General features: G+C 32.1%; 2 protein-coding genes across 2 annotated transcripts; one reads left to right on the top strand and one right to left on the bottom strand.

The window, feature by feature from the left end:
• Positions 1–295: 295 nt before the first annotated feature.
• Positions 296–6,456, bottom strand: LOC134727803 (uncharacterized). The gene is made up of 4 exons (XM_063592193.1): positions 6,393–6,456; positions 4,124–4,294; positions 1,151–1,351; positions 296–573 (listed from the first exon to the last, which is right to left on the bottom strand). Exons 1-4 carry the CDS (start codon positions 6,454–6,456, stop codon positions 296–298), a joined length of 714 nt encoding a protein of 237 aa, XP_063448263.1.
• A 3,928-nt stretch (positions 6,457–10,384) lies between these two features.
• LOC134727802 (uncharacterized) lies at positions 10,385–25,003 on the top strand. Its single transcript, XM_063592192.1, has 10 exons — positions 10,385–10,499; positions 11,346–11,474; positions 13,800–14,000; positions 16,780–16,828; positions 19,290–19,380; positions 20,626–20,719; positions 21,776–21,961; positions 22,836–22,939; positions 23,465–23,539; positions 24,829–25,003. The coding sequence occupies exons 1-10, from the start codon at positions 10,427–10,429 to the stop codon at positions 24,913–24,915; spliced, it is 1,089 nt and encodes a 362-aa protein (XP_063448262.1). The 5' UTR covers positions 10,385–10,426; the 3' UTR covers positions 24,916–25,003.
• Positions 25,004–25,404: the final 401 nt, after the last annotated feature.

Below are 25,404 nucleotides of genomic sequence, written 5' to 3'. Positions count from 1 at the left end.
TGCCATGTTACGACATTACATGGTTGTTGTCTCATTACCATATGAAAGAACATATGAATTAATCTTTCAAAAAATATTTTTTTAATCTTCTGTTATTTATAGATTCACATAAAAACGTCTTTTTTGTTCCAAGTTAAAAGTCGTCTTTCATTCTACGAATGGCATATAAAAAAAAATCCATAAATATTCTTTTATTCATAAATAAACATAAAAGATTTTTTTGGGGTATTCATAGACAAACACAATATTGATTTATTTTTCAAAATTATCACAAAAAAGCAGGTCAAACTATTATTTACTTACTCCAAACAAAGTAAATACTTTGACTTCCATTTGTGCCTCCACAAAACCCATTTGCCATTAAACCATTGCATGGAGCCCTACAGATATCATTGTTAATTGATGCTGACACATTCAACATATTTCCACAGTAGCAGGATGAACCCGACATAACCGCATACTTTGAACTAATGTTTTGGCAACTGAACCTACATGCTTCAATATTTGACCCTGCAGTTGTTAGTTGATAGTTGCTTAATTGTGTGTTGTAACATCCAGCATAACTTTCTTCACCTATAAGTAAATTGTGCATTTGAAACATATACAATACTAGCAGATACTCAATTTAGCGATGTATATGTTATTATTTAAACTGTATCAAATATAATTAAAAAATATGTGATAAGGTACCTTTTGGCTCAAAACGTAAATGTTTCTAATGATTTAATATTAATGGATAAGTATTGGTTAAGTACATTGCTCAACAAACGGCACCAAAGCATGTTTGACAATTTCAAATGATGCTTCAAATTGTAGTAGGGTTATCCTTCTTTTTTTTACATTGGATTATTGTCTCATCTATGCTAATTTCCCCTCCCATTCCATCGAGGGATTGTTGAGAACATACACAAAATATCAGTATTGCAGTTAACAGTCAATTCTACCAATCAAATGGCCAGTGTTACTATTGGACATCATATATTCAAAACGGTATCCTATCTTGCAGCAATTGATTTAATCGTGTTTTACGCTCATAAAAACTAGATTAAGTGTTCTCTTCACAATTTGTGTTTCATGCATTTATATTTACTCATGAAATATATCCAAAGGAGAAAAATGATACTTAATTTAGCTAATTTGGTCACAATACCGTAACATTTGAAGTCAAATAGTTCATGCACGTGCGCTGCCCATAGTCCACTTTCGTTACATCTCAGAGTTGTATAGGGTACGTCTCCAAATCTGATCTTGAAACCAGATTTACATGCAAAGTAAAACACGCTGTCGTAAGCATTTATTCCGGTATAGTTGTTAAAACTGTCATCTAGGTCTGGAGCGCTGCATTCTATCGCTGTAGATGAAGAAAATATGCGTTAACAATGTGTATTGTTAAAGGAATGGATTTGTTTAAGTTTTCTTATTTGAATTATATAGGTAAAATCGTTTAATGATATTTAACATTCAAACAACAATTTTTTTTAAACAAATCTTAAAGGATTTTTATATGTTTCTAAATATGCTGTGCTTAAAATCTATTCATACTTTTCTTATTGTATTTATCTTAATTGTGTGCACGAAACTGTGAAACGTAAATATGAAAACGAATGCAATTGCAAAACATCATGCATTTTGTAACATGTATGCTTTCAGTATAATAAAATGCAAGTTCATTAAAATCAGAAATATATTTCAAAACCAAATAGAACTAACTATTTTGGCAATGAACTTGACCCCATTGTTTCTGGAAACATTTTAAATGTCTTCACTGGGAATTGATGGGATTAATCAAAATGATCTTCAATGTTTACTTCAAGGACACACAATAGGACGTTTTATATTGTCTCATTTCCATTATCGGAATTAATTTTTAAATTCAATGAATTATCTAAAAGTAAATAGTTATGTTTGTATATCTAACCAACTCGGATGTAATATGAATATCTTCAAATAATATTCGAAGCTATATTTTTTAACATAGAGGTTGTTCCAAAGTTCCATAATATTAGAAAACTGTTACATATTGTGTTAGTGACCTAATTTTTGACATTTTTTGTACCCCTATTTTTGACATTTTTACTTATTGTGTCTGTTTGTTTTGTTCACACATTGTTGACAATGTAATGGAATTGGATGTGACTGCCATACAAATGAGAGGTTTAGCTAGCTATAAAACCAGGTTCAATCCACCATTTTCTAAATAAGAACATGCCTGTACCAAGTCAGGAATATGACAGTTGTTATCCATTTGTTTGATGTGTTTGATCTTTTTATTTTGACGTTTTTTATTAACATTTAATCAAAATGACAATGATATATGAATTTCCAAAGGACTGCTAGCGGGAAATTGCATACCAGTATTGTATTGATAGTAATTACCATAATATTTCTCAGGCTTGATGAAAACATTATTTATGTATGTATGTATCATTTTCGTGATTGTCTCTTTGGATTACTGTTTTGCCGATTGAAATATAAAATGCCAGCCTGGATGCAAAATACAGTAACTGCTAACATCATTTCAATTAGTTGATATTTTTTTTAATGAACCGTGGCGTTTTTCTTATCAAACATCATTGTTTTAAAAGTTCATATTATGGAATGATGATATTCAATCAAAAATAAGATACTTAATGTCTAAATTTACTTCTTTTAATTATCAAAACCGAGAATTCAAATTGGAAAATATTATCAATAACTTATTTTAAACATTGAAAAAATTATTACATATTGCGATTGTGTTACGTCAAACCTTCATGGAAATCAAACTGAAACTTCAACGGTTTCACCCGATTAATAACAGTATCAAGAACAGCATGTTGTGCATATTACTTTCCATTCTTTGATATTTTACCGCTAATAATGGACTTTGTTGTTTTTCTTATAATTTAGATATAAAGTGGGGTCATATTTTTTTCCATTACAGTGTGTGTTTATGTTTTTTTTTTCAAATAGCTATTCATTTTTAATCATAATGATCATTTTGAGGATTTTTGCTGATTAAGAATATCTGAAGCAAAATTATATCATGAAAAAGCGTAGATGATGTCACAGTAACAAGACAAAATTATGTCTATGAGCTGTTAAACAAAACAAAAATAATTCAAATATAACCTTTACATTGCTGTTTTATACATGTACGTTATATAATAGTTTTAAAATGTTATTTAGTGCTATTAGAAAAAATATAGGTGACATTTTAAAAATCATTCACGAATTTTGTTGCTTGTATATATTCAACAACCAAACAGTGTGTGATTGACACTTCAAAATCTAACAAAAGAGGGACAAAAGATACCAGAGGGACAGTCAAACTCATAAATCGAAAACAAATGTTTTTAAAATGTTTACTTATAGATTTTTTTTAACATACAGCTTGGAGTTTGGTTGATAGACAGCAACAACTTCAACTGTCTTCGAATGTTATGAAACTTTGACAGATTGGTCTTTATGATTTAGAAATAGCCTTTGAAGAATTTATTTTGCTGTGTCGTTCTGATGATAGGGCCTATTTTACACTCAATATTACATTTTGCAGTACATATAGGGTTACATTAAAACCCCTTTAAAGTACCGAAATTAGTGAACTATCGATTCAAGAAGTTGTCTAACTTATTTGTTTTTCGTTTGTTGTTATTAAGCATAAATCTGTCCTTTAGTTTGACATTTGTTAATTGTTTCGCTTCTTGTTATGCCGAGGTCTTTTACTACTTACTATACGGTATTGGTTTTGCTTTAAGTTGAAGGTCTTGTAGTGATTTATATATATTTTTTGTTTCATCCTTGTTCTTCGATCTCTCGTTTATAGTTGTGTCATTGGTACTCATATCACATCTATTTGTGTAATATTAATAAGAAATAACTGTACCTTATTTCAAACTCTGACGACATCAATTGGTGATTTGATGGTCGCAAGTTAAGTTTACTGGCGACGCGTTAGAGGAGTCAGAAAACGGGTATTTGCGACCATTAAATCGCCAATTCCTGTCGCCGGAGTAAAATACAATACTGTTATCTGACTTCTAATAAAACTGAAGAAAACAGATCTAGCATACGTCGTTTGTGCTTGTGAAATCAAATCAAAATGGAAGTTACCAGCGATGTTGCGTTATAATTAAACACTTACGTGAGCAAACCAGGGTTTCCCCAACCCATTTTCCTTTCGTACATCCGTGAATTAAGTCTCCTTCTTTTAATTGATATCCCGTAAAACATTGTAGAATTGTTGTCGTAGAATTTTTAAACGAAACTGTAGCATTTTGTGGAGGTTCAAAAACATCACAGCAGTCAACACAACCTACAATAAACATTAATGTGCTACGTTTATATATCAATTATGTCTCTTGTCATAAAATTAAAGTTGTTTTCTTTAAGTTAATCTATATATCAATAAATTACCACTTAAAACGCTATAAACCCGCCACAACTCTATGTTACACTTGTATTCTTTTACCATTTTAAAACTTTATAGTCTTTAAGGAACCGAACAGTCTTGTACCGAAATGATAAAATACTATTCAAATACTTCGAAATTATTGTGCTATTTCAGTACTGTAATGATACAAAATTTGATTTTGTACTTTTTGTCGTAAGCAGCAATTTTATGCTTTTATAATGTGAAGCCAATTTTATGCAAATCGTTTTTAAACCTGTTCAGTAGTTTAGTTTTATTTCACGTTCAGCGGAATTTCCTCACTAAATTGTAGTACAAAAGAAGTAGCACTGATGTATTGTAAAGTAGAGATTGAACATGGGGAATGTGTCAAGGAAACAACAACCCGATCATAGAACAGACAACAACAGAAGGTCACCAACATGTGTATCTTTATAGACTCTCTGACTTAAGGTGGTATGGGTGTCTTTCGCCATCTTGGATTGTAAAAAACAGAGAATCTAAGGTCCATATTTTCTATCAAGTTAGCGAAATTTGATGCAGGAATGCAGATTTTTAATGTGAATTTTCATTCAAAAGAACCAATTTATAAGAAAATAACTTATAAATATTAATATTTTTACAAGTGTAGATTATTTTTGGTTGTTTTTTTTAATATTTTCAAATCGGCAATTTAAGGGGAGGTAACTCTAAAACAGTGCATTTTCTGAAGGACTCTACATAAAATTTTCCTAGTTTGTCTTTTAGCCGGAAAAAACGTACGGTGACCCTATCTTTTCTTTTGATATTCTCAAAGCATTGTCTGAAAGCAATCTTTTCCTAATTTATTTTACAATTCTATCATTTTGTTTAGTTTCTATTCACAAAATGTTGTTTTTTCCTGCATAATGCATACAAAATTTGTCATTCTGTCACAACCTGTAGCTTGAGAAAATGCACGGTGACCTATCATTTTTATAATGTTTTTGAACATGTATCAATAGATACTACATTTTGACAAAGTATGAACAAATTCTATCATTTTTATTTTAGACTCCCATACCACCTTAAGTACAAAGTTGGTATTTCAAATTTGTTCAAATCTATCATTATAACATTTAAACATTTATACTTACAATGTATCTTAAGAAGTACTACATGTATACCAGTTAAAATTATTTTTAAAAAAAAATGATAATCTTGAAAAAGTACAATTGTGTAAAAGTTTAATTTTTAAATGCATTCTATTTTGGAAAGATAATAAACGTTTAAGTATTTCTTATCTCTTTAGACTTTTAAATTTAAGGGAAAAAAAATGATTCACAAAATATTTTTTTTCTTTCTATACATGTATTTCTTATATACAAAAAACACAAGTGTACTTGAAATTAATAATATGTGCAAAACAATTTACTCATGTTTCTTTTATTTTATTTTTCCGACAAGTTTAATGAACATCTTAGATTTTGATTATCAAAATTTAATTTATTTAGATTTGCTTTCTGATCTTTAGACTGAACGTGGACCCCGTGGACCCATATGCATGTAACAATTTAAGTTAGGAAATGTAATCGTAGTAGTAATTAATCGCAGAACATGAAGAACAAGAATGTGTCCCTAGTACACGAATGCCCCATCCGCACTGTCATTTTCTATGTTCAGTGGCCCGTGAAAATGGGGTAAAAATTCTAAGTTGGCATTAAAATTAGAAAGATCATATCATAGGGAACATGTATACTAACTTTCAAGTTGACTGGACTACAACGCCATCAAAAACTACATCGACCAAAACCTTCAACTTGAGGCGGGACAGACGGACGCCCAGATCAGAAAACATAATGCCCATTAATATGGGTGAAAATCCGTTCGTTCGGAACAAATCTTAAGTAGCTTTATGCATACGGGCACTGATTCATAGCGCACACTTCTTATTTGTACATACGGAGAATATCAAACTTTACCCGGAAATTTACCAATTCAAATTGTCGCAGAAACATTTAAAAAAAACCAGTTGTCAACTTACCTAAATTCCTTGCACTTATAAATATGACTAAAACATTGAACGTTGCTCCTATGTTCAAATGCATTTGAATCAAGAAACAGTCCTTTTGTCAATTTCTTATTCCATTTTACTTGATAAATAAGGCTTGTAATTGGCGCACTCCTCACACTTCAGCTGCCTTTTATAGAATTAAATTAGATTAAGTTATGTTAAAGAAAATTTACCAATGTTTTAATTAGCCAATAGAATGTTCGTCATATTTGACGTAAATTGAAAAGTACGGTAAAACCATTTAGCTCGTAGATACTTTTCAGACAAAAAAGCTTGAAAACAATTTTTAAAAAAGATCGTTTATTCTTGTTTTTTTATAAAGAAGTTATTGAAATGTGTCTATTTAAGATATTTCCGCTGGGAAATGTTTGCAACATCAGAGTAAATATTTCTATTTTTCTGGTTTAATGTTAACAGAAATATCCAAATTGATTCAATGTTTGTGGATCATGAATTACTCCATTAACATGAAAAGAGAATCATTAAACTAGTTTTATATTGTCTAAAGTTTCAACACAGAATTTGGATGAAGCGTGAACTTTGAACTATTTAAAATGCCAGGGACTTTTAAAGAGGTTCACTAATTGAGGCCATTGTGAACACTGAATGTGTAAAGTTTAAAAAGAGTTTACTAAAATAAATGCATCTTAATAAATTTATAAAAGTGCCCAGCAATTTCCTTGAAGTCAATTATCAAAGAAAACCTTACTTAAAAATGTAATGCTTCTTTTTGTAAATTTATTGGGGTATAAAAGGGTTGACCGAAGTACATTTTGTATGAAGCGCGGAAGCTAGGATAATGAAAACACGATTTTTATCAAGTTTTGTTTAATTCACCTGTGCACTTTATTGTGGAACCTCGTGTCATCACGAATGATAAATTTTATTGTCTGATGCAATTGCTTACGGAATAACATGTGATGTGCAGTTAGCCAATCAGAATAGCGTATTATAATGAAACATACATCTAATGTAATTATTACATCATGTTATATGTTGTTTAAGATATTTTTGTGAAATTTTTTCCCGTTGTGATTAATTCACCGTGAAATTTTTACCGATATTTATAATTTGGTTTTATTCAACATTTGACAACAGTACAGACAACAAATTCCGTATAAAGATACAAACACCAAGACGGGGTAAGATCGTAAATGAGACACATTTCCACTAAGGATCAATCGATATACATGCATCATTTAACTTTTTGCACATGTCAAAGTACTTTGGTTACACTTGAACAATCATAATAGAAAATATTTATTCTAAGTACTGAACGTTCTGCAGTCAAAAGCATCTATCCAGTGGTGTACATACAATATAGTCATTTATAATTTAAAAAGATGATGTGGTATGATATTTCTAGTCCACTGATCGGTTTGCGTAATTAATGTTCCCAATAAGTACTTGATTTTGACGCTGTTCCAACAAACGTTCCAAGCGTACACGTTTTTTCTAATCCTAAACGGTACACAAGGTGACCCCAGAATTAACATTCTTTAAATAAGTTATTTAATTAGGCAGAGATTTTCAAGAAGATACATAGAGGTAAAACTTACTACTTACGTATAAAAATAAAAGTCTGAAACATGTTACTATCTTCAGCCATGAACCTTATAAATGTTTTATTCAGTCACGTGCACGAATTTTGCCAATAGTTCTCTCAACAAAATTAAAGGTATTTTTAAGACTGGTTACATTTAAACAAAAGAACGTGAGGAATATAAAAACTCGAAATCATCCAAACATCATTCGATATTGCTACCACTGCGAAAAAAAGGATTAAGTAATTATTTGACGGATTTTTTTTTATAGAAATGCCGAAATAAATATTTCAAATTATACATGAAAATAAAGATTGATTTTTAAATTTTCTCATTTTAATAGAAAAAGAATAAAAATATAATATATATAGGCTTAGGAAGACACAGATTATCCGAAAAAAACGTTTACTTAGCGTTGTCCCATGTAACAAACTCCAAACATAAAACTCGAACAATTCGCGAAATGTGCACGCAACTCTTCGAAAATTTGCATGAACATTATATGACGTGATATATTTCAGTATTGATTAACATGGCTGTCTCCATTTAAAATTTGCATACATATTTTCAAAAGAATATGATGTATGAAAATGTTCCAACGGAAATTTAATTTGGAAACTTAAAACATTTCAGTTCAAAAATAAAATTTTGACAAGATAATTCATTGAATTGTATGCACGATCGTTTTGTACTAAATTTTTGCTCCCGAAATTCGAATTGAAAAATAAATTGAGCTACATGATAAATTCAAAACAATAGAATTGCAATGTCTTGCGGAAAATGTCCGAGTTCAACTTTCATGCCTTCACAAAACGTTTACGGAAGAAAAAAAACGGAGATTTGATTTCGTGAAGATTATTTTTCGGCCTTGATAACTATACCAATAAAAAGTACTTTTAAATTTGAAGTTGGTACACTAAATAACATTGATATTAGAGGGTCATCTATAAAAAATACGGATTAATGAAAATGTCTTGCAAGTTTGTCCGTTATCACAATTTGACGTCGCTACAAGCGTAATATGCTAGGGACGGCATGTACTGCGTGTTCCTTTCTCCACTATATATAAATGTCCTGCTTTCGATAAAACGAAATGATGCACACATTACAAAAATACATATCTATAAGACTGTCAAAAAGTAAGAAAACTTCAGAATCATACGTATATACTATTGTATGTCACTGCTTGTATAAAATCATACTCGGGTTGAATATATAATACAGCAATATTCCTCCAAAAACACATAATTACTAACAGTAAATTGAATATCCTATGTTAATTATAAAATCATATTGGATTGGATTATCACGGCATTTATACTTGTGTGTTCTAATTTGCATTTACCCAAAAAGGAAAGCACAAAAGAATTAGATAAACTTCGTGTTTCCAATTTAACGTCATTGTTATGTTACACTAAATGGTAGCAATATCTGACGTTGCGTCCATATAAAATCAAAAGGCATCTAGAGATCTCTACATGTACAACAATGTGCATATCGAATGTATTAACATTACGGAATCATACCCCCCCCCCCTTTTTTTTTTCTTTTTCTATCCGCATTTTGAAAATCTTTTGATCCGCCTGGAATACCTATTGCAGGATAATGAAATGTAACAGATGTGATACACGGGCTGAGTTGATACTTAAGAATTGAATGCTTCTTTTTGTAAATTTATTGGGGTGTAAAAGCGTTGACCGAAGTACATTTTGTATGAAGCGCTTCCGCGCTTCATACTAAAAATGTGCGCACGGTCAACGCTTTTACAACCCTATAAAGTTACATAAAGAAGCATTCAATACTTATAATTAAATTTTTTTGCAATGATCACGAAAATACGAATTTTATATTTTTTGTATTTTATTCACCATGCAGTGCACTTTATTGTGGGACCACGTGTTATCATGAATGAAAAGTTTTATTGACTGATACAATTGCTTACGGAATAACAAATGATATGCAGTTAGCCAATCAAAATAAAGTATTATAATGAAACATACATCAAATGTAATTATATGTATATATAGTGTGGAACTGCGTTTTACTTTATACTTTATTTCAAATGATCTCATAATGATCTCGTATGACAATTTAATTAAGTGTTAAGGTTGGAATATAACATAATGCCTTCGATTAAATTCAAATTCATATCTTCTGTGTACCTTTTTTTTTATTAAATTTTATAAAACTTATTAACACTATAAATTTGCAATGTTAATAATAACTAATTGAAATTGTCATCCTATTTATTTTAACCATTAAGGTATACAATCATGTAGCTACGGGTGTCGCTGCAACAACTTCATACTCTTTCATAATCATCGAATTAAAATTAAATGATGAAAATAACTTTATTGTCAACTGCCTAACACTCATACTTATATATAGCGTTTTGTTAACTGGTTTATATTACGTGTACTTTTATTACGGTTTGAACATTAATCAATATATCACCTAAGTATGTATACAAGAGATATCGAACAGACCGTCAGAAACAAAATGAAAACGGACACTCAGGATATTATAGATGAAGGTTTGTAGTTATGCAGGGGCGGATTCAGCCGTTTTAAAAAAGGGGAGTCCCAACTCAGGATAAAAGGGGGTTTCAACTTTATGTCCCCATTCAAATGCATTGATCGTCAAAAAAGGTGGTTCCACTTTCAACTCCCTGATCCCCCTTTTGCATCCGCCATTGTTATGATTCCCTTGTACATATTTAAAAGTATTAACATTTATCCTCGACTAAGTAACCACTTCGATTTGCACGCACTGTAATATCCACCACTGACACTGTCTCGTTTTCATTGAACATTGTCCTACCGACCTTCGCATACCATATATGTTCATGAATGTTGGAGATTGATACTAAGTAAATCTCGATAAGGCAGCAAGCCAACTACTCACAAGAAACAAAACAAGACTGCTTTTATTTACCAATATGAAATATTACCATTGCGATAACTTGCAAGTTTAATATAATTGTTTAACTGTAGATTGGGCAATACAAAAAAGAGTATGTTTGTTTGCCCTAACCCTACCTTCAAAAAACAAATAGCAGCTTACTCAAAATGTGTTATTTTCCTGCTGTGAAAAAGTTTTTTTTATCAGCTACGCATGAAAACTTACAACATCTGACACTTGCATGTCGGAAGTAAAACAATTTACACGTGTAAATAAATGACTTGTACCTACAAATTAATGAAGTTTGACAAGAGGCTTCCGTTGATGCAAAGTTTTACTAAAACATGTAGAAACTACAATTTCATATCAAAATGGCTTCAACGGCATTACGTTACACTGAGTAAAATTTTGATTTGATTTAATGAAAATATGTTAATTATTGAAATAATAGAATACATGATATCTGTCCTTTTTTCAGAGATTATTTTACGTGCTAACTACGTTTTTGGACGTATTAATCCACCAGTAAAATGTAATAGCGTCGACGAAATAGATGTCTCTCACTTTGTTTTAATCTATCAGGCCCTGACAGAGGAGGGAATTCCAGGTTTGTTTCGATTTATACCAGATATTGATAGAAAAGACAAATTCCTTGTTGACAATAAAATTGAGAATGGGAATATGAATGGGGAATGTGTCAGTGGCGGATCCAGAGGGGGGGTTCCGGGGGTGCGCACCCCCCCCCCCTTTATTTTTTGCCGATCTATGCATTTGTTTTGGGACATATGTTTTGCACCCCCTTTGCCCTGGGTTAGCCCCCCCCCCCTTTCGAAAATTCCTGCATCCGCCCCTGTGTGTCAAAGAGACAACAACCCGGCCAAATATCAGAACCAATGGGTCTTCAACATGGCGAGAAAATCTCGCATCAGGAGGTGGGCTCCATCTTTCCTCTAAACAAAAATTCAGTGAAAATGAAAACATACAAGACTAACAAAGACCATAGGCTCGTGACTTTGCGTCATTTTCTTTATCCCAAAACGAAAGAAATAACATGATTTTATTTTTCGCTTACCGTAGTTAAAAAGAAAGACATAGGTATGCTGTTTCCGGCGTCAGCGATTTTGACGACGGCGGTGGCGGCGGCGTCAGCAATGTACTAGTTTGTGATTAGGTCTAGTTTATATACGTGTGGTAAGGCAAAGATATTTGGTACGCATATGTATAAGTATTGTCACATCTAATTACCATGGAGATTATTTGGCACGGCCCCCTCAGTTACGGTCCTTTGACTTTGAAACTTTTTCTTAGTTTTCGTGTATTAGTTTGTAGTTAGGTCATTTTATTGGGAACCACTAGTGAAATTTAAATTACAATTGGTATGCAGTTGTATAAGCATGGCATATCTCATTTGTATGGAGATTATTTGGCACCGTGTCCTCAGTCTAGGTCTATTGACTTTGAAACTTTTGCTGAGTATTCATGTATTAGTTTGTGATTTAGGTCAGTTTATGGGGAACGGTAGTGGACGGTAAATAATATTTGTTATGCAGTTATAACGGCATTGGCACATCTCATTAACATGGAGATTTTTTTACCCCGCCTTTCATTTATGGTTTATTAACTTTGAGTTTAAATGTACTAGTTTGGGTTTAGGTTCGTTTAAAGGGAACTACTTATGATAAGTCAATGATATTTGGTATGAAGTTGTATTAACATCGGCACATCTTATTTCCATTTACATGAATTTAGCCATGTGCATTCAGTCATGGTTCATTGAGTGAATATTTGCAAAACTTACATGTTGAAATGGTGCTATTTTAATTTCAATATTTGTATTATTGAAATTACAAACTGAAAACGAGACATATCTCAGTGGTAACAGTTTATAATTTTTACTATACGAAGTATATCCTTCCCTTATTTTCGTCAAAATGAGGTATCTATCTACTGTTAAGGGAATCATACACGTACTATCAGTTTTAAGCAGCAAGGAAACAAATATATTATTCTCATCTGACCAATTGACAACTGAAAAAGATTTAACCTTATTTTGTGACTATTTACAGATACAAGAATGATTAAATGTTTCTGTAACAGAAAAAAAAACTAGAATAAATGGTAAAACAATAATAAAATAGAAGTTGTGGTGTGATTGACAATGCGAAAATTCTCCACAAGAGACCAAATGACACAGAAATTAACAGCTATAGGTCACCATATGGCCTTCAAAAATGGACAAAGCCCATACCGCATAGTCAGCTAGCTATAAAAGGCCCCGAAATGACAAATGTTTTAACAATTCAAACGAGAAAAAAAACCGGCCTAATTTATGTATAAAAAATGAAACATTAAAAAGTATGTAACGACAAACACTGAATTACGGTCTTCTGACTTGGGACAGGCACATATATAATGTGGCGGGGTTTAACATGTTAGCGGTACCCTTCCCCCTTATCCAGAAGAGTGGTGTAACAGTACAGCACACATTTTAAGAACAGACTATACAAATTAGTTTTAAAAAACAAAAGGTTTTTAAAACTCAACAGAAGGATACAAATAGAAATGCATCTAACACAGAGTGGATATGGCCGGGTACTTGTATATCCCAACAACAAAAAGACACTTAATACTGATTTGAGAGTTCTTGGAGTTACTGACACCTGTTTCAAAGCCACTAACAACTAATAAAAAAATCATGCATCTAAGACTAAGTTAATTGCATCTAAGATCTTAAAAAAAATAAGGTCAGGGCAAAATAGTTTTTAATTAAAGGCCAAAGAACCATCTTACTTGAGAGCTGTTCAAAAACGCTGCATTGTTTTTTTCTCGGAAATAAAGATTTAAATATTTCTCGATATTTCGATTTTACTCCTTTAAGAAATTGTAAAACAAACGATCGCCTTATCTTGTAATGATTATTTCGTCCTTATAGGGTCAAAGAATATGACTTCCGAAAGAACAAAGCAAACAATTGGCCAGTTTATGATCAACACAATAGCAGACGACATTCTCCAACTGCCGTTAGATCACGTGACAGGCAAAGGTATTGTCGATAAAGACAGGAGAGTTCTGAAAGATCTGTTAGACATATTTATCGAATTGATCGAAGCGTCAGACTTAGATCCGGAAAATGGTTTGTTTACCATAAGTCCAAATCGGTTTATTTAATGTTAACTAAAGTGGTGGTTTATAGAAATTGATTGTATAAAGTATTGAAAAGAAACATTTATTCATGTTTAATATTTGTTTTATTGGACATACTTCTAAGATTTTAATTGCTTTCCTTGTTTTAATAGACAAAAGTCAGTTTTGATGTAACAATCGGGAGATATCCAATAACTTTACAAGCATATTTACAATATTTACAGGTTTTAAAAGTCAACACCTCTAATTCATCGGCTGCAAGTCGACCGTATTATTATACTTGAAGAACAGTACATAACGAAGTAAAACGCATATATCTAATTCAACCAAAAATAAATTCTACTTATAAATTTTGTTCGAAACAATGCTGTAAAAAAAAAATTTAAAGTTTAAATGCAAATATTTGGTTCTCTTTGATATGTCAGGAACAATAGGTTCGAAACAATGCTATGTATGTCAAATCTGTTTAGATCAAACAAATTTTCTATTCCCTTTATTCTGTCAGTAGATATATATAAGAAGATGTGGTATGAGTGCAAACGAAACTACGTACTCTATCCATGTCACAATTTATAAAAATCAACCATAATGCATTATAGGTCAAATACGGTCTTCAACACGGAGCTTTTAGCTCACATCGAACAGCAAGCTACAAAGGCCTCACGAAGTCCTAGTGTAAAACCATTCAAACGGGAAAACAAACGGTCTAATCCATATAAAAAAAAAAACGAGAAACGAGAAACACTAAGTCTTATGAACCACATCAAGAAACGACAACTACTGAACATCCGATTCCTGACTTTGGACAGGTGCAGACAATTTTAGCGGGTCTAAATGTTTTGATAGGTACCAACCTTCAACCTATTGTGAAGAGTTGTCTCATTTGCATTCATACCGCATCTTTTTTTTATGCTATAGTGTAGTTTTTCCAGTGAAGATTATATTCCAGAATATTAACTTCTCTTTGAACAAAAATTATGACGAACCTTCTTTTCTATAGTTTCCTAAAAACGCGTGAAATACTGGCCACTGGACGTTAAATCAATCAATCCAGTGAAGATCATAAAATTGCTTTCGGGCCCAATGACATGAATGAACATCGTTCCCATAACACTCCTCTTTTCTCTTGTAAGAAAAAATTGTAAATAGTTTGTCTTTTACCAATAATCAGAAATATTTCATTATAGAATTTGACATATTTAGCTTAAATAGTACTGTATTACAGCAAATTAATGACAATAAAATAGTGCAATCTTATATTGTCGAAGTGGAAGTGGCTTCGGGAACCAATTACGTGCGGATTTCAAGTTGAACATCCGTAAAAAAAAAATGAAAAACTTATATCAGTCTTCCATGTAGCAATTTCTTCCATTTAGCAAATTGACCAACTGATAAAATTCTCTAGATGATTAATACTACTTTTTTTTTTAACATGTACACTGGAGGTTTGGCGAGTAAACTATATGATAAATATTTATTTAATTGTCACTGCTAAACATGTTAAAGTAGTAAGGTTTTTTAAATGGAATTTTTAGTAATGAAGATCAAGCTGTTTATTTGAAGACAGTTAATATGTTTTTTGATTTAGTTTAAAGCCCGATTTGTCAAAGACTATTCAGAGAGGGTCTCATTGGGGTCTAAGCGTGACACGGGATTGCCGATTTTTTGTAAGCGTGACACGTGAAAATCAAATTATAATGGTGGCGTGAAAACGGGAAATGAGGTTTTGCGGGACTCGGGAAATGACAAAAAAATTAGAATTGCTTACGTACATAGTGTAAGCGGGATACGGGAATCTGACAAAACAGTAAGCGGGATCCGGGATTGAAACCCCCCAATGAGACCCCCTTCAGATTATACGACACTAATTTGTGCCGCAATAACACTTTAGATAAATAGATACATTATTTACCTATCAAGTCGATAAACAGTTTTAGTATAAGTGATTTATAAATCTGTATTATACACAAAATCTGGGACTATCATAGTTTTACAGTACCAGGCAAAATCAATTGATAAAAAAGGTTAATTGAATGGAAAGAAAATGTAAAAAAAAAAATTAAACATCGATCTAGTATTTCACTTTTTCCGCACGTGTTCCATCCGTGCTTCTGTGTTGATTGTAAAAAAAGGTCATGATTCGGTCAACTTTGGCAACACAAGCTGAAAATTAAATAAAAAGCCATAGTTTGCGATCAACAATCTTCAAATCAATTCATGTTGTCAATTGAAAGTTCTTGGTGCGAAACAATTGTAAAAAATAAAGTGCGTGTACACACTGATGACTTGATTTTAAAAATTGTCTGCATGCGTTGTGTCAATAGTCATAACATTAAAAGAAAACAAAAAATGAAGTAAAGCTGAATATCAAGGACTTGCAACATACAATTAATTACTAGTAAATCAGACGAAACATTTCAGTTTGTGCACTCTTGTTTAAATATTTACAAATATACTGAAAACATTAGATTATTCAGTACAAATACATTAACTAAATAAATTTCGTACCGCGACTGTGGCGAAATCAGTGCCTTCATTTTCTGGAGATATTCCACTTAAACTTATGACTAAGAGTCGTCTTAAATTTGCAATAAGGCGAGAGTTGTTTGGCTCCGTATTAACGTCTTCACTCTGACTTTGAGATGAAGAACAGCAATAAAAGCACTGGTTTTCTTTTTGCTTTTTGTGTGTGTTTATGTACGTGTTCCGATTTTGTGTCATGAATGAATAGTCCATATCCTTTGTTTTCTACTATTTTCTCGTTTCAGACACTTCTTCACTTTTGACGGATAGCAGAACTATTCCATCAAACATCAGGTATGTAAATTGTACAACAGTTCCGTCCAAATAATCCTGGAGCAGGACCTGCCTTCTAGGAGCACGTGAGATCACCAGTTTTTGGTGGGGTTCGTGTTGCTCAGTCTTTAGTTTTCTATGTTGATTCGTAATGTACTATTATTTGTCTGTTTGTCTTTTTTCATTTTTAGCCATGGCGTTGTCAGTTTATTTTCGATTTATGAGTTTGACTGTTTCTCTGGTATCTTTCGCCCCTCTTTTAATATATACATGTACATTGAAATGTGTACAAAAACATAACAGCCTTTCTTCTAGATCTTCTTCCCTCTACATCTTTCTCAAGAAGTTGAAGTAAAGTACACCAACCTTACTATGTAAAGGTTGATTAAACCTAAGACGAAAAACTTATAATATATTATATAAAACTATATCCCTGTAAAACTTCTATGTACATCAAATTATGGGTCCATCTGCTACAATTGCAAAGTCAGTTAAGTCGGAGTACTTGGCAATTATCTATATTTGTTAAATGTTTCTAGTTAAAAGCTGCAATCTGGAATCACTATTGTCGTGAAGATACACAATACTAAAAAGGAAAAATGAAAGGTAACATTAAGTTTTAAAAAATAAAACCTCAATATTGAAATGGACGAAGTCACTTGAAATTTTTAATGCATGACATATTTGTTGTCACATATATGGATCTGGATCTGTGTGTGTGTTTTAACAGCCATTCCTTTGTGGAGTTTAAACAGCCATTACATAAATAAGGCGTTAGTTTTCTCGTTTGAATTGGTTTACATTGTCATTTCGGGGCTTTTTATAGCTGACTATGCGGTATGGGCCTTGCTCATTGTTGAAAAGCGTACGGTGACCTATAAATGTTAATTTCTGTGTTATTTTGGTCTCTTGTGGAGAGTTGTCTCATTGGATGTTTATAACATACAATGTTTATGAACGTGGTCAGATATATGTTTGTATGTTTCCATTCTCAATTTTATTTATTATGTATAACCAACGTGTATTGTCTTGGTATCAATCCTGTAATTTTGGATTTCAAACCAATAAATATCTTATCTCATCTTATCTCATCATTGGTAATCATACCACATCGTCTTTTTTTTTATCCTATATATGTAAACGTTAAACACAATCCTCTTATATGGATATTCAGGCTAAATATTTGTGATACCAAATCTCAAATTTTTAATTTTAATTGCTCTCTAATTTTTTTACATCATTTCTTGTACAAAAGATGCTGTGGTACTCTTCTAGCCCTTATATATAGTATATATCTATTCGTATTTTTTCAATAGATATACCTTGAGATATATATCAAAGTAGTTGCAGCGCAAATGCCCTAATTTATACTAAAGATATATGTCTATTGTTTTCTATTCAATAGAAATGCATTTAGAGACATCGAAGATAGCGCAGCGCAAATGTCTAATGTATACTTATGATATATATTTATTGTTTTCTATTAAATAGAAATGCATTAAGATACATAAAAGAAAGTGCCGCGCAGATGCCCTCATTCATACAAAGATATATACATGTATATATTGTTTGCTATTCAATATACATGCCCTTACTACTATTGTTTTCTATTCAAAAGACATGTCCTTACTATTGTTTTCTCTTCAATAGAAATGTCATAACTATTATTTTCTATTCAATGGACATGCGTTGAGAGACATCGAAGAAGAGCAGCGCAGATGTCCTCAGTCATACAAAGATATATATCTACTGTTTTCTATTCAATTGATATGTCATAACTATTGTTTTCTATTCAATAGACATGCGTTGAGAGACATCGAAGAAGAGTAGCGAAGATGTCCTCAGTCATACAAAGATATATATCTATTCAATTGATATGTCCTATCTATTGTTTTCTATTCAATAGACATGTTCTAACTGTTGTCTTCTATTCAATAGACATATCCTAACTACTGTTTTCTATTCAATAGACATGTCCTAACTATTGATTTCTATTCAATAGACATGTTCTAACTGTTGTCTTCTATTCAATAGACATGTCCTATCTATTGTCTTCTATTCAATTGACATGTTCTAACTATTGTTTTCTATTCAATAGACATGTCCTATCTATTGTCTTCCATTCAATTGATATGTCTTAACTATTGTTTTTTATTCAATAGACATGTCCTACATATTGTTTTCTATTCAATAGACATGTCCTAACTGTTGTTTTCTGTTCAATAGACATGTCCTACATATTGCTTTCTGTTCAATAGACATGTCCTATCTATTGTCTTCTATTCAATTGATATGTCTTAACTATTGTTTTCTATTCAATAGACATGTCCTACATATTGCTTTCTATTTAATAGACATGTCATATCTATTGCTTTCTGTTCAATAGACATGTCCTACATATTGCTTTCTATTCAATAGACATGTCCTAACTATTGTTTTCTATTCAATAGGCATGTCCTAACTATTGCTTTCTATTCAATAGACATGCCTTGAGAGATATCGAAGTAAGTGCCGCGCAGATGATGGGGTCGATATCAAAATTACACGATGCTGCATCATCAAAAAAGCCAAAGGTTTGTTTGCAAAAGCATTGTTATTTAATCTTAAAAAATGTTTTGATTTTAAATTGTGACCGTAAGAAAATGCATAAGAATTTTTATTGTTATTCCTGTATGAAGATTACAATCTGCCCCAGGTAATAATGATTTTATTGTTACTCTTTCAAATCAAATGCATTGTCAGCAACAAACATTACCTGATGCTAACCTGTAACAGAAATAACACTGATCCATAGAATATTTATAAAAACAAGAATATGTCCTAAGTGCACGGATGCCCAATCCGCACTATTATTTTCTATGTTCAGTGGACCGTGAAAATTGGGGTAAGATCTCTATTTGGCATTGATATTGGAAAGATCATATCATAAGAAACATGTGTACTAAGTTTCAAGTTGATTGGACTTCAACTTCATCAAAAACTACCTCGACCAAAATCTTTAACCTGAATTGGTACAAATGGGACGACCGATAATAATTTTGATGACAATGTAGAGCAAGATCTTTTTACCTGTCTGGATTACCAGATATTACTCAAGCTTTTTGTGGGGTCCATGATTTGCCTGGTCTTAGATTTTCTATGTTGTGTTTCATAGACTGTATCTTTTTTTTTCGTTTTTCATTTTTGCAGGTTTTTTGAAAGTGTGAGCCTCCTAATTGGGTTTTTGATAATGTGGTTACTTGGCTATTTTTATAGTAATTATTCGATTATCTTGTTTAAAAAAAAAAAAAATGAGTATGTGACTATATTAGCAACAAGTTTGTGATCATTTGATATCTTGGACACTACTATATATGTGGTACCTCATTTGTCCTCACCTAATGAGTTTGAAATTCCCTTTATTGTCTTCTACCTTACTTATTTAGATTTTCACTTTCGCCGAAAAAATAAATAAAACAACTTTGAGTTTGTAATTTTTAGTAGATGAAATAGAACATATTTCGCATGCATAAAGTAATTTGTATTATTTACTAATGTTTTGAACAGATATATCATGTTATGGAGGGGTATTTGCGAAAAATACAAGTCGAGGGACTTAAATATCCCGAGCCACTGAGGCATATTCACGGGCAGTGGTGAAAAACAGTCAGATTCGTTTGAAATGAGGAAGAAATGTTAGAATATGCGAAAAATACACTGGCTATCAGCCAATCAAAAGCTGGCATTCTTATATAAGGTGTAATTAATTATAAAATAGAACATACTTTGTATAAATTAAGTTATGTGTATGATTTGTTTATTTCTATCGTTTTATAAAGACAAGATTTACCCAGACCACACCTACACAGTTTACGTCATCGTCTACCAGCCCTGTTACATGGGGGAAAGTTTTGTACAGCTATCAAGATAAAGGTAATTGCCATATTTTGTATGTACATATGAATATTTTCAATGTTCCGTGTTGTTTTAATTTTCAATAGAATTTGTAAAGTCCTACATATTTGTATTTCTATTGTCGAATATTTCCAATTAAACCAAAACAGTAATGCTTCATTCCGACAACAGTGTCTGGGTTGGTGTTTACAGATTCATCAATATTAAATGTACAACATTTCAAATTTAATGAACTTTCGTCTCAAACATATATGAAATATTTGCCACTGGACGTTGAGCATCCCTCAGTCAGTCATTTATGATGTGGTTCGTGTAAATGATAAGATAATACTTGATACGTTGATACTTGATACTTGACACTTGATACTTGATACTTGATACTTGATACTTGATACTTGACACTTGATACAACACTTGATACTTGACACTTGATACTTGATAATTGATACTTGATACTTGATACTTAACACTTGATACAACACTTTATATTTGATACTTGATACTTGATACTTGATACTTGATACTTGACACTTGATACTTGATACTTGACACGTGATACTTGATACTTGATACTTGATACTTGATATACAATTGCATCACCATGCATTCAGCTCAATTTTTAAAAAGCGAATGTACACAAGGACACTACCCGCCCTATTCCAAATACAGAAAGGTAAATATTCCTATGAATAACAAATGTTCGGTCGGAGGTTCTCTATAGGCACTGCAGGCTTGCACCAATCGGTAATCCTCGGGTAACCTGCTATTCTCCTTCTATCCAAAGGTACGAAATCGGTAGAGTTGTGAGAAAATTACCGCAAAATAAAGCCTAAATAGAGTGCTAATAGTGACGCGTTAAACATTCACATCTAATTGATTAACTATATTAAGTGAATGCCTGGTAATGTTCAACTGAATTTAAATATGTCCACACATGGTCAACTATGTAAAGCTTATGAGATATTTGTAGTAAACCCTTGATCTCTTAAGACTGTCAACATATAATAATGTTGTTGAAGTCTCATTAATCTAATCGTGAGTATTATTGTATTTATTCTATACGAATTGCAATAGGTAAACAGAACAAACAATTTGAAAGTCAGCAACAACCTGCCAGAAGAGCCCTAGGGTCATTGTCTAACTATTCTCCACGTCGTTTGACAAAGGCTTGCAAACCTAAAGCCGTCATCAGTACAAAATGTAAACGCACCAGTCCAGTTGTTATACAGAGGAAAAGGAGTACTGTGAGGACAAGACCAGGCCAGTAACTTTTATGTTTAAAAATATTATGTCAGAAAAACTTTACTTTTATATGTTTTAGTCCAGGCATAATGTAAAACTCTACTTCTTTTGATCTTTACAAACATTTTTCGAATTTTTGCTCATAAAACATAAATAAACCAATTCATCATAGATACCACAATAATAGTGTTTTCTTACACCAGACGCACGTTTCGTTCACAAAAGTCTCATCAGTGACGTCATAATAAAAAAAAGTTAAATGACCAATATGTCCGAACGGTTTTGCCAAATGCATAAATGAGATGAAATGTACGTTTCAATGAAGCACAAATTTACTCCCTTTAAAGAATAGCAAAAGCTAAATACACCACATATACTGAAATTATTCATCTTCAAGATAATTCAGTTCCAAAGAAAGCAATACATTGCCATTGAGACAACTTTTACCAGCTTCTTTAAGTCACCGTGTGGATCTCAACAAACATATAATTACCGTATCACAAGTTATAAAAGGCCACAACATGACATTAGCAAAGTTCTGACATATGCATAAAACAGTAAATGGAAAACATGTGTATTCTGGATTGGATTTGGTATTTAATATAATTAAAGATTATCGTTGATTATCTCAACGAGATTGATTTTCAGCCAGTACAGCGAAAGTGAGAAAAGCAATCGAGTTGAGATGACCAATGATAATCTGTTTATCGCTATTTTACCTATGACGACGTTGTCAATTTCAATGTCAATTTCGTTAGTAACGCCACGTGGCCTCCTTAGTTTCTAGCGATAATTTTTCCATCTCAAGCGAGAAGCATGATATAAAAATTATCACAAAAACAGATCAAAGGAAAAATGCACAAAATAGCGATAACCTGTATTATACTCACAGTCAAAACAAAGATACCAATCAAAGAAAACAACGAACAAGCATTAGTCGACGAAATTGAAAGAGTTAAAGAAAGACGAAAAGAAATTACACAGCATATTAATCAGGTATGCTTATACATGTATCTATATTGCTCCCATTTGTTTTTACCTCTCAATTATTAAACAATTGATTTCAGATATTACAATTTTTTACCCAATTAACCTATGGGAGAGATTTGTGGGGTGATACATTGGTGGCATTTCACAAAGGTTATTAAAAGGTCTTTACTTTAGATTTTGAATTAGTCGACAGAGTTTGCACATCAAGAACAACTCATTCAAATATTGATATGTTTATAATATGTTGCAAGTTAAAGAAAAAATGCATACAACTCCAGATATTGCCTTGAACTTAATTTAAGATTCATGATAGTGAGAGTAAAAAGTATTTTCTTATGATATCTTATTTGGGTTTTTTTGTAAGATAGTTTTATTTTGAACTGTAAATAGCCTAGGCTGCGTTTTGAAGACCGTACCTTGACCTATAACGGTTTACTTCTAAAGATTGTTATTTGGATGGAGAGTTGTCACATTGACTCTCATACCACATCTTCCTATATCTACTTAATCTTTGTCTAATTTATTTACTAGTTACAGAATGAAGATCAGCGTTTACAAACACTCCAGTCCATCATGAGTAAAGAATTGAGACTTTTACAAGTTGGTGTAAGTTACTTGAATACGGATGACTCGTATGTAGAAAATTAATTGATCGATTGATGCCAACTGCTTTATGTCCAGTTATAAAACAATAAGTGCATATTTAGCACGAGAAAATATTAACAATTGCTACAATGGTTAGGTTAAACAAAATAGATCTTTTAAAATAAAAATTTGGAAATTTTTAAAGACAAAAGATACCAGAGGGACAGTCAAACTCATAAATCGAAAGTAAACTGACAACGCCTTGACTAAAAATGAAAAGGACAAACAGACAAACAATAGTACACATGCCACAACATAGAAAAATAGAGAATAAACAACACGAACCCAACCAAAAACGAAGGGTGATCTCAGGTGCTCCGGAAGGGTAAGCAGATCCTGCTCCACATATGGCACCGTCGTTTTGCTTATGTTATAACAAATCCGGTAAATAGTCTAATTCGGTTTAAAATCATGATACATTTGTATGTTGGATAGGCCCTCTAACAGACAATCTACGGACCCCTCACATGGCTGTTGAAAAGATTCACAATTGTTGAGAGAATGTGGCACTCCCCATATACGTGGCCATGTATTTATAATCTTGCACAGCCAAAACGGACACTTTTTCTAGCACTATTTTACTTTTACTGGTATCTATGACGAGTTTATGCGCCACTTAAAAAAAAGAATGAATAGTAACTACTATTCATACTTCGCAAGTGTGAGGCAAAAGATACAAAAGGTAATAATCAAACTTATAAGTCGAATACGACCATACAATCCCATGGCATTTAAACGAAAACTCATGGAAGACAACCAACAGTATACACAAAGACAAATTGTTAATGATCTGTCAGTGTTAGGTTGGGTTGTCTCCCTTGTTATGCCTATGTCTATAGCTAAATTTAAAGATATCTTAAACCGCCATCTTCTTTTAAAGTAAGCAAAATGACAGTTGTTATCAATTTGTGTTGATACTATCAAGCGTTAGAATTTGTCAAGTTGTATAATTTATTTGGTATCAATTTCCTCTCCTTCCACCTTTTGTAATCATCTTAGATTACGTAACAGATAAAATCGCGAGCCTCAGGATTATTCAAAACGGTTTATCCGTAATCATAAGGCAAAATAAAAAGCTCAAACGAATGGATAACGACTGTCATATTCCTGACTTTGTACTTGTAGAAAAAGGTGGATTAAACCTGTTTTTAGCTATCTAAACCTCACACTTGTATGATTTTTTTTTTTAAACTTTTTAATGATACTATGTGGAAATTATATTATGAAAAGTTATTTTTACTTCCTTTCAGAATTCGAAAGAGCCAAGGAAACTACAGAAGAGTTTGACACGACGAAATCCGTCGTCAGCTGTTACAAGACCAGTCTATTTTAGGTGATACAAAAATATGACCAGTTGACCTTCAACTCTTGAGACAACTTGTACTTATTTCGGCAGTTTAGAACAATTAAAAATTGAACTTGTAATATTTTCAACTTGAATATTTCGCCAAACTAAAAATTTTCTTACCCAAGGCATAGATTACTTAGCAGTATTTGGGACAACTTTTTAAATCTTTTGTTCCTCAATGCTCTTCAACATTGTACTTGTTTGTGACTTTATCATGACAATTTTGATATGAGCGTCACTGATGTGTCTTATGTAGACCAAACCCGCGTCGGACGTACTGTATTCCTGGTACCATTGATTACTGTTCATCTCATATATGACAAGATTTTGCATATTGACTTGTAATTAATAGCTTACGTCACACGCAGTGGTTAGAACTAATTATATAGCGTGATATCAAACTAAGTAAATATAGTTCCCATTGATAAAAATATTCACCAGAGACAACTAAAGATTACTGTACGGCCATAACAAAATG

Source organism: Mytilus trossulus, chromosome 8, assembly GCF_036588685.1.
Source record: "Mytilus trossulus isolate FHL-02 chromosome 8, PNRI_Mtr1.1.1.hap1, whole genome shotgun sequence".
Taxonomy (NCBI): Eukaryota; Metazoa; Mollusca; class Bivalvia; order Mytilida; family Mytilidae; genus Mytilus; species Mytilus trossulus.
This window is presented reverse-complemented; position numbering and strand designations above follow the sequence as displayed.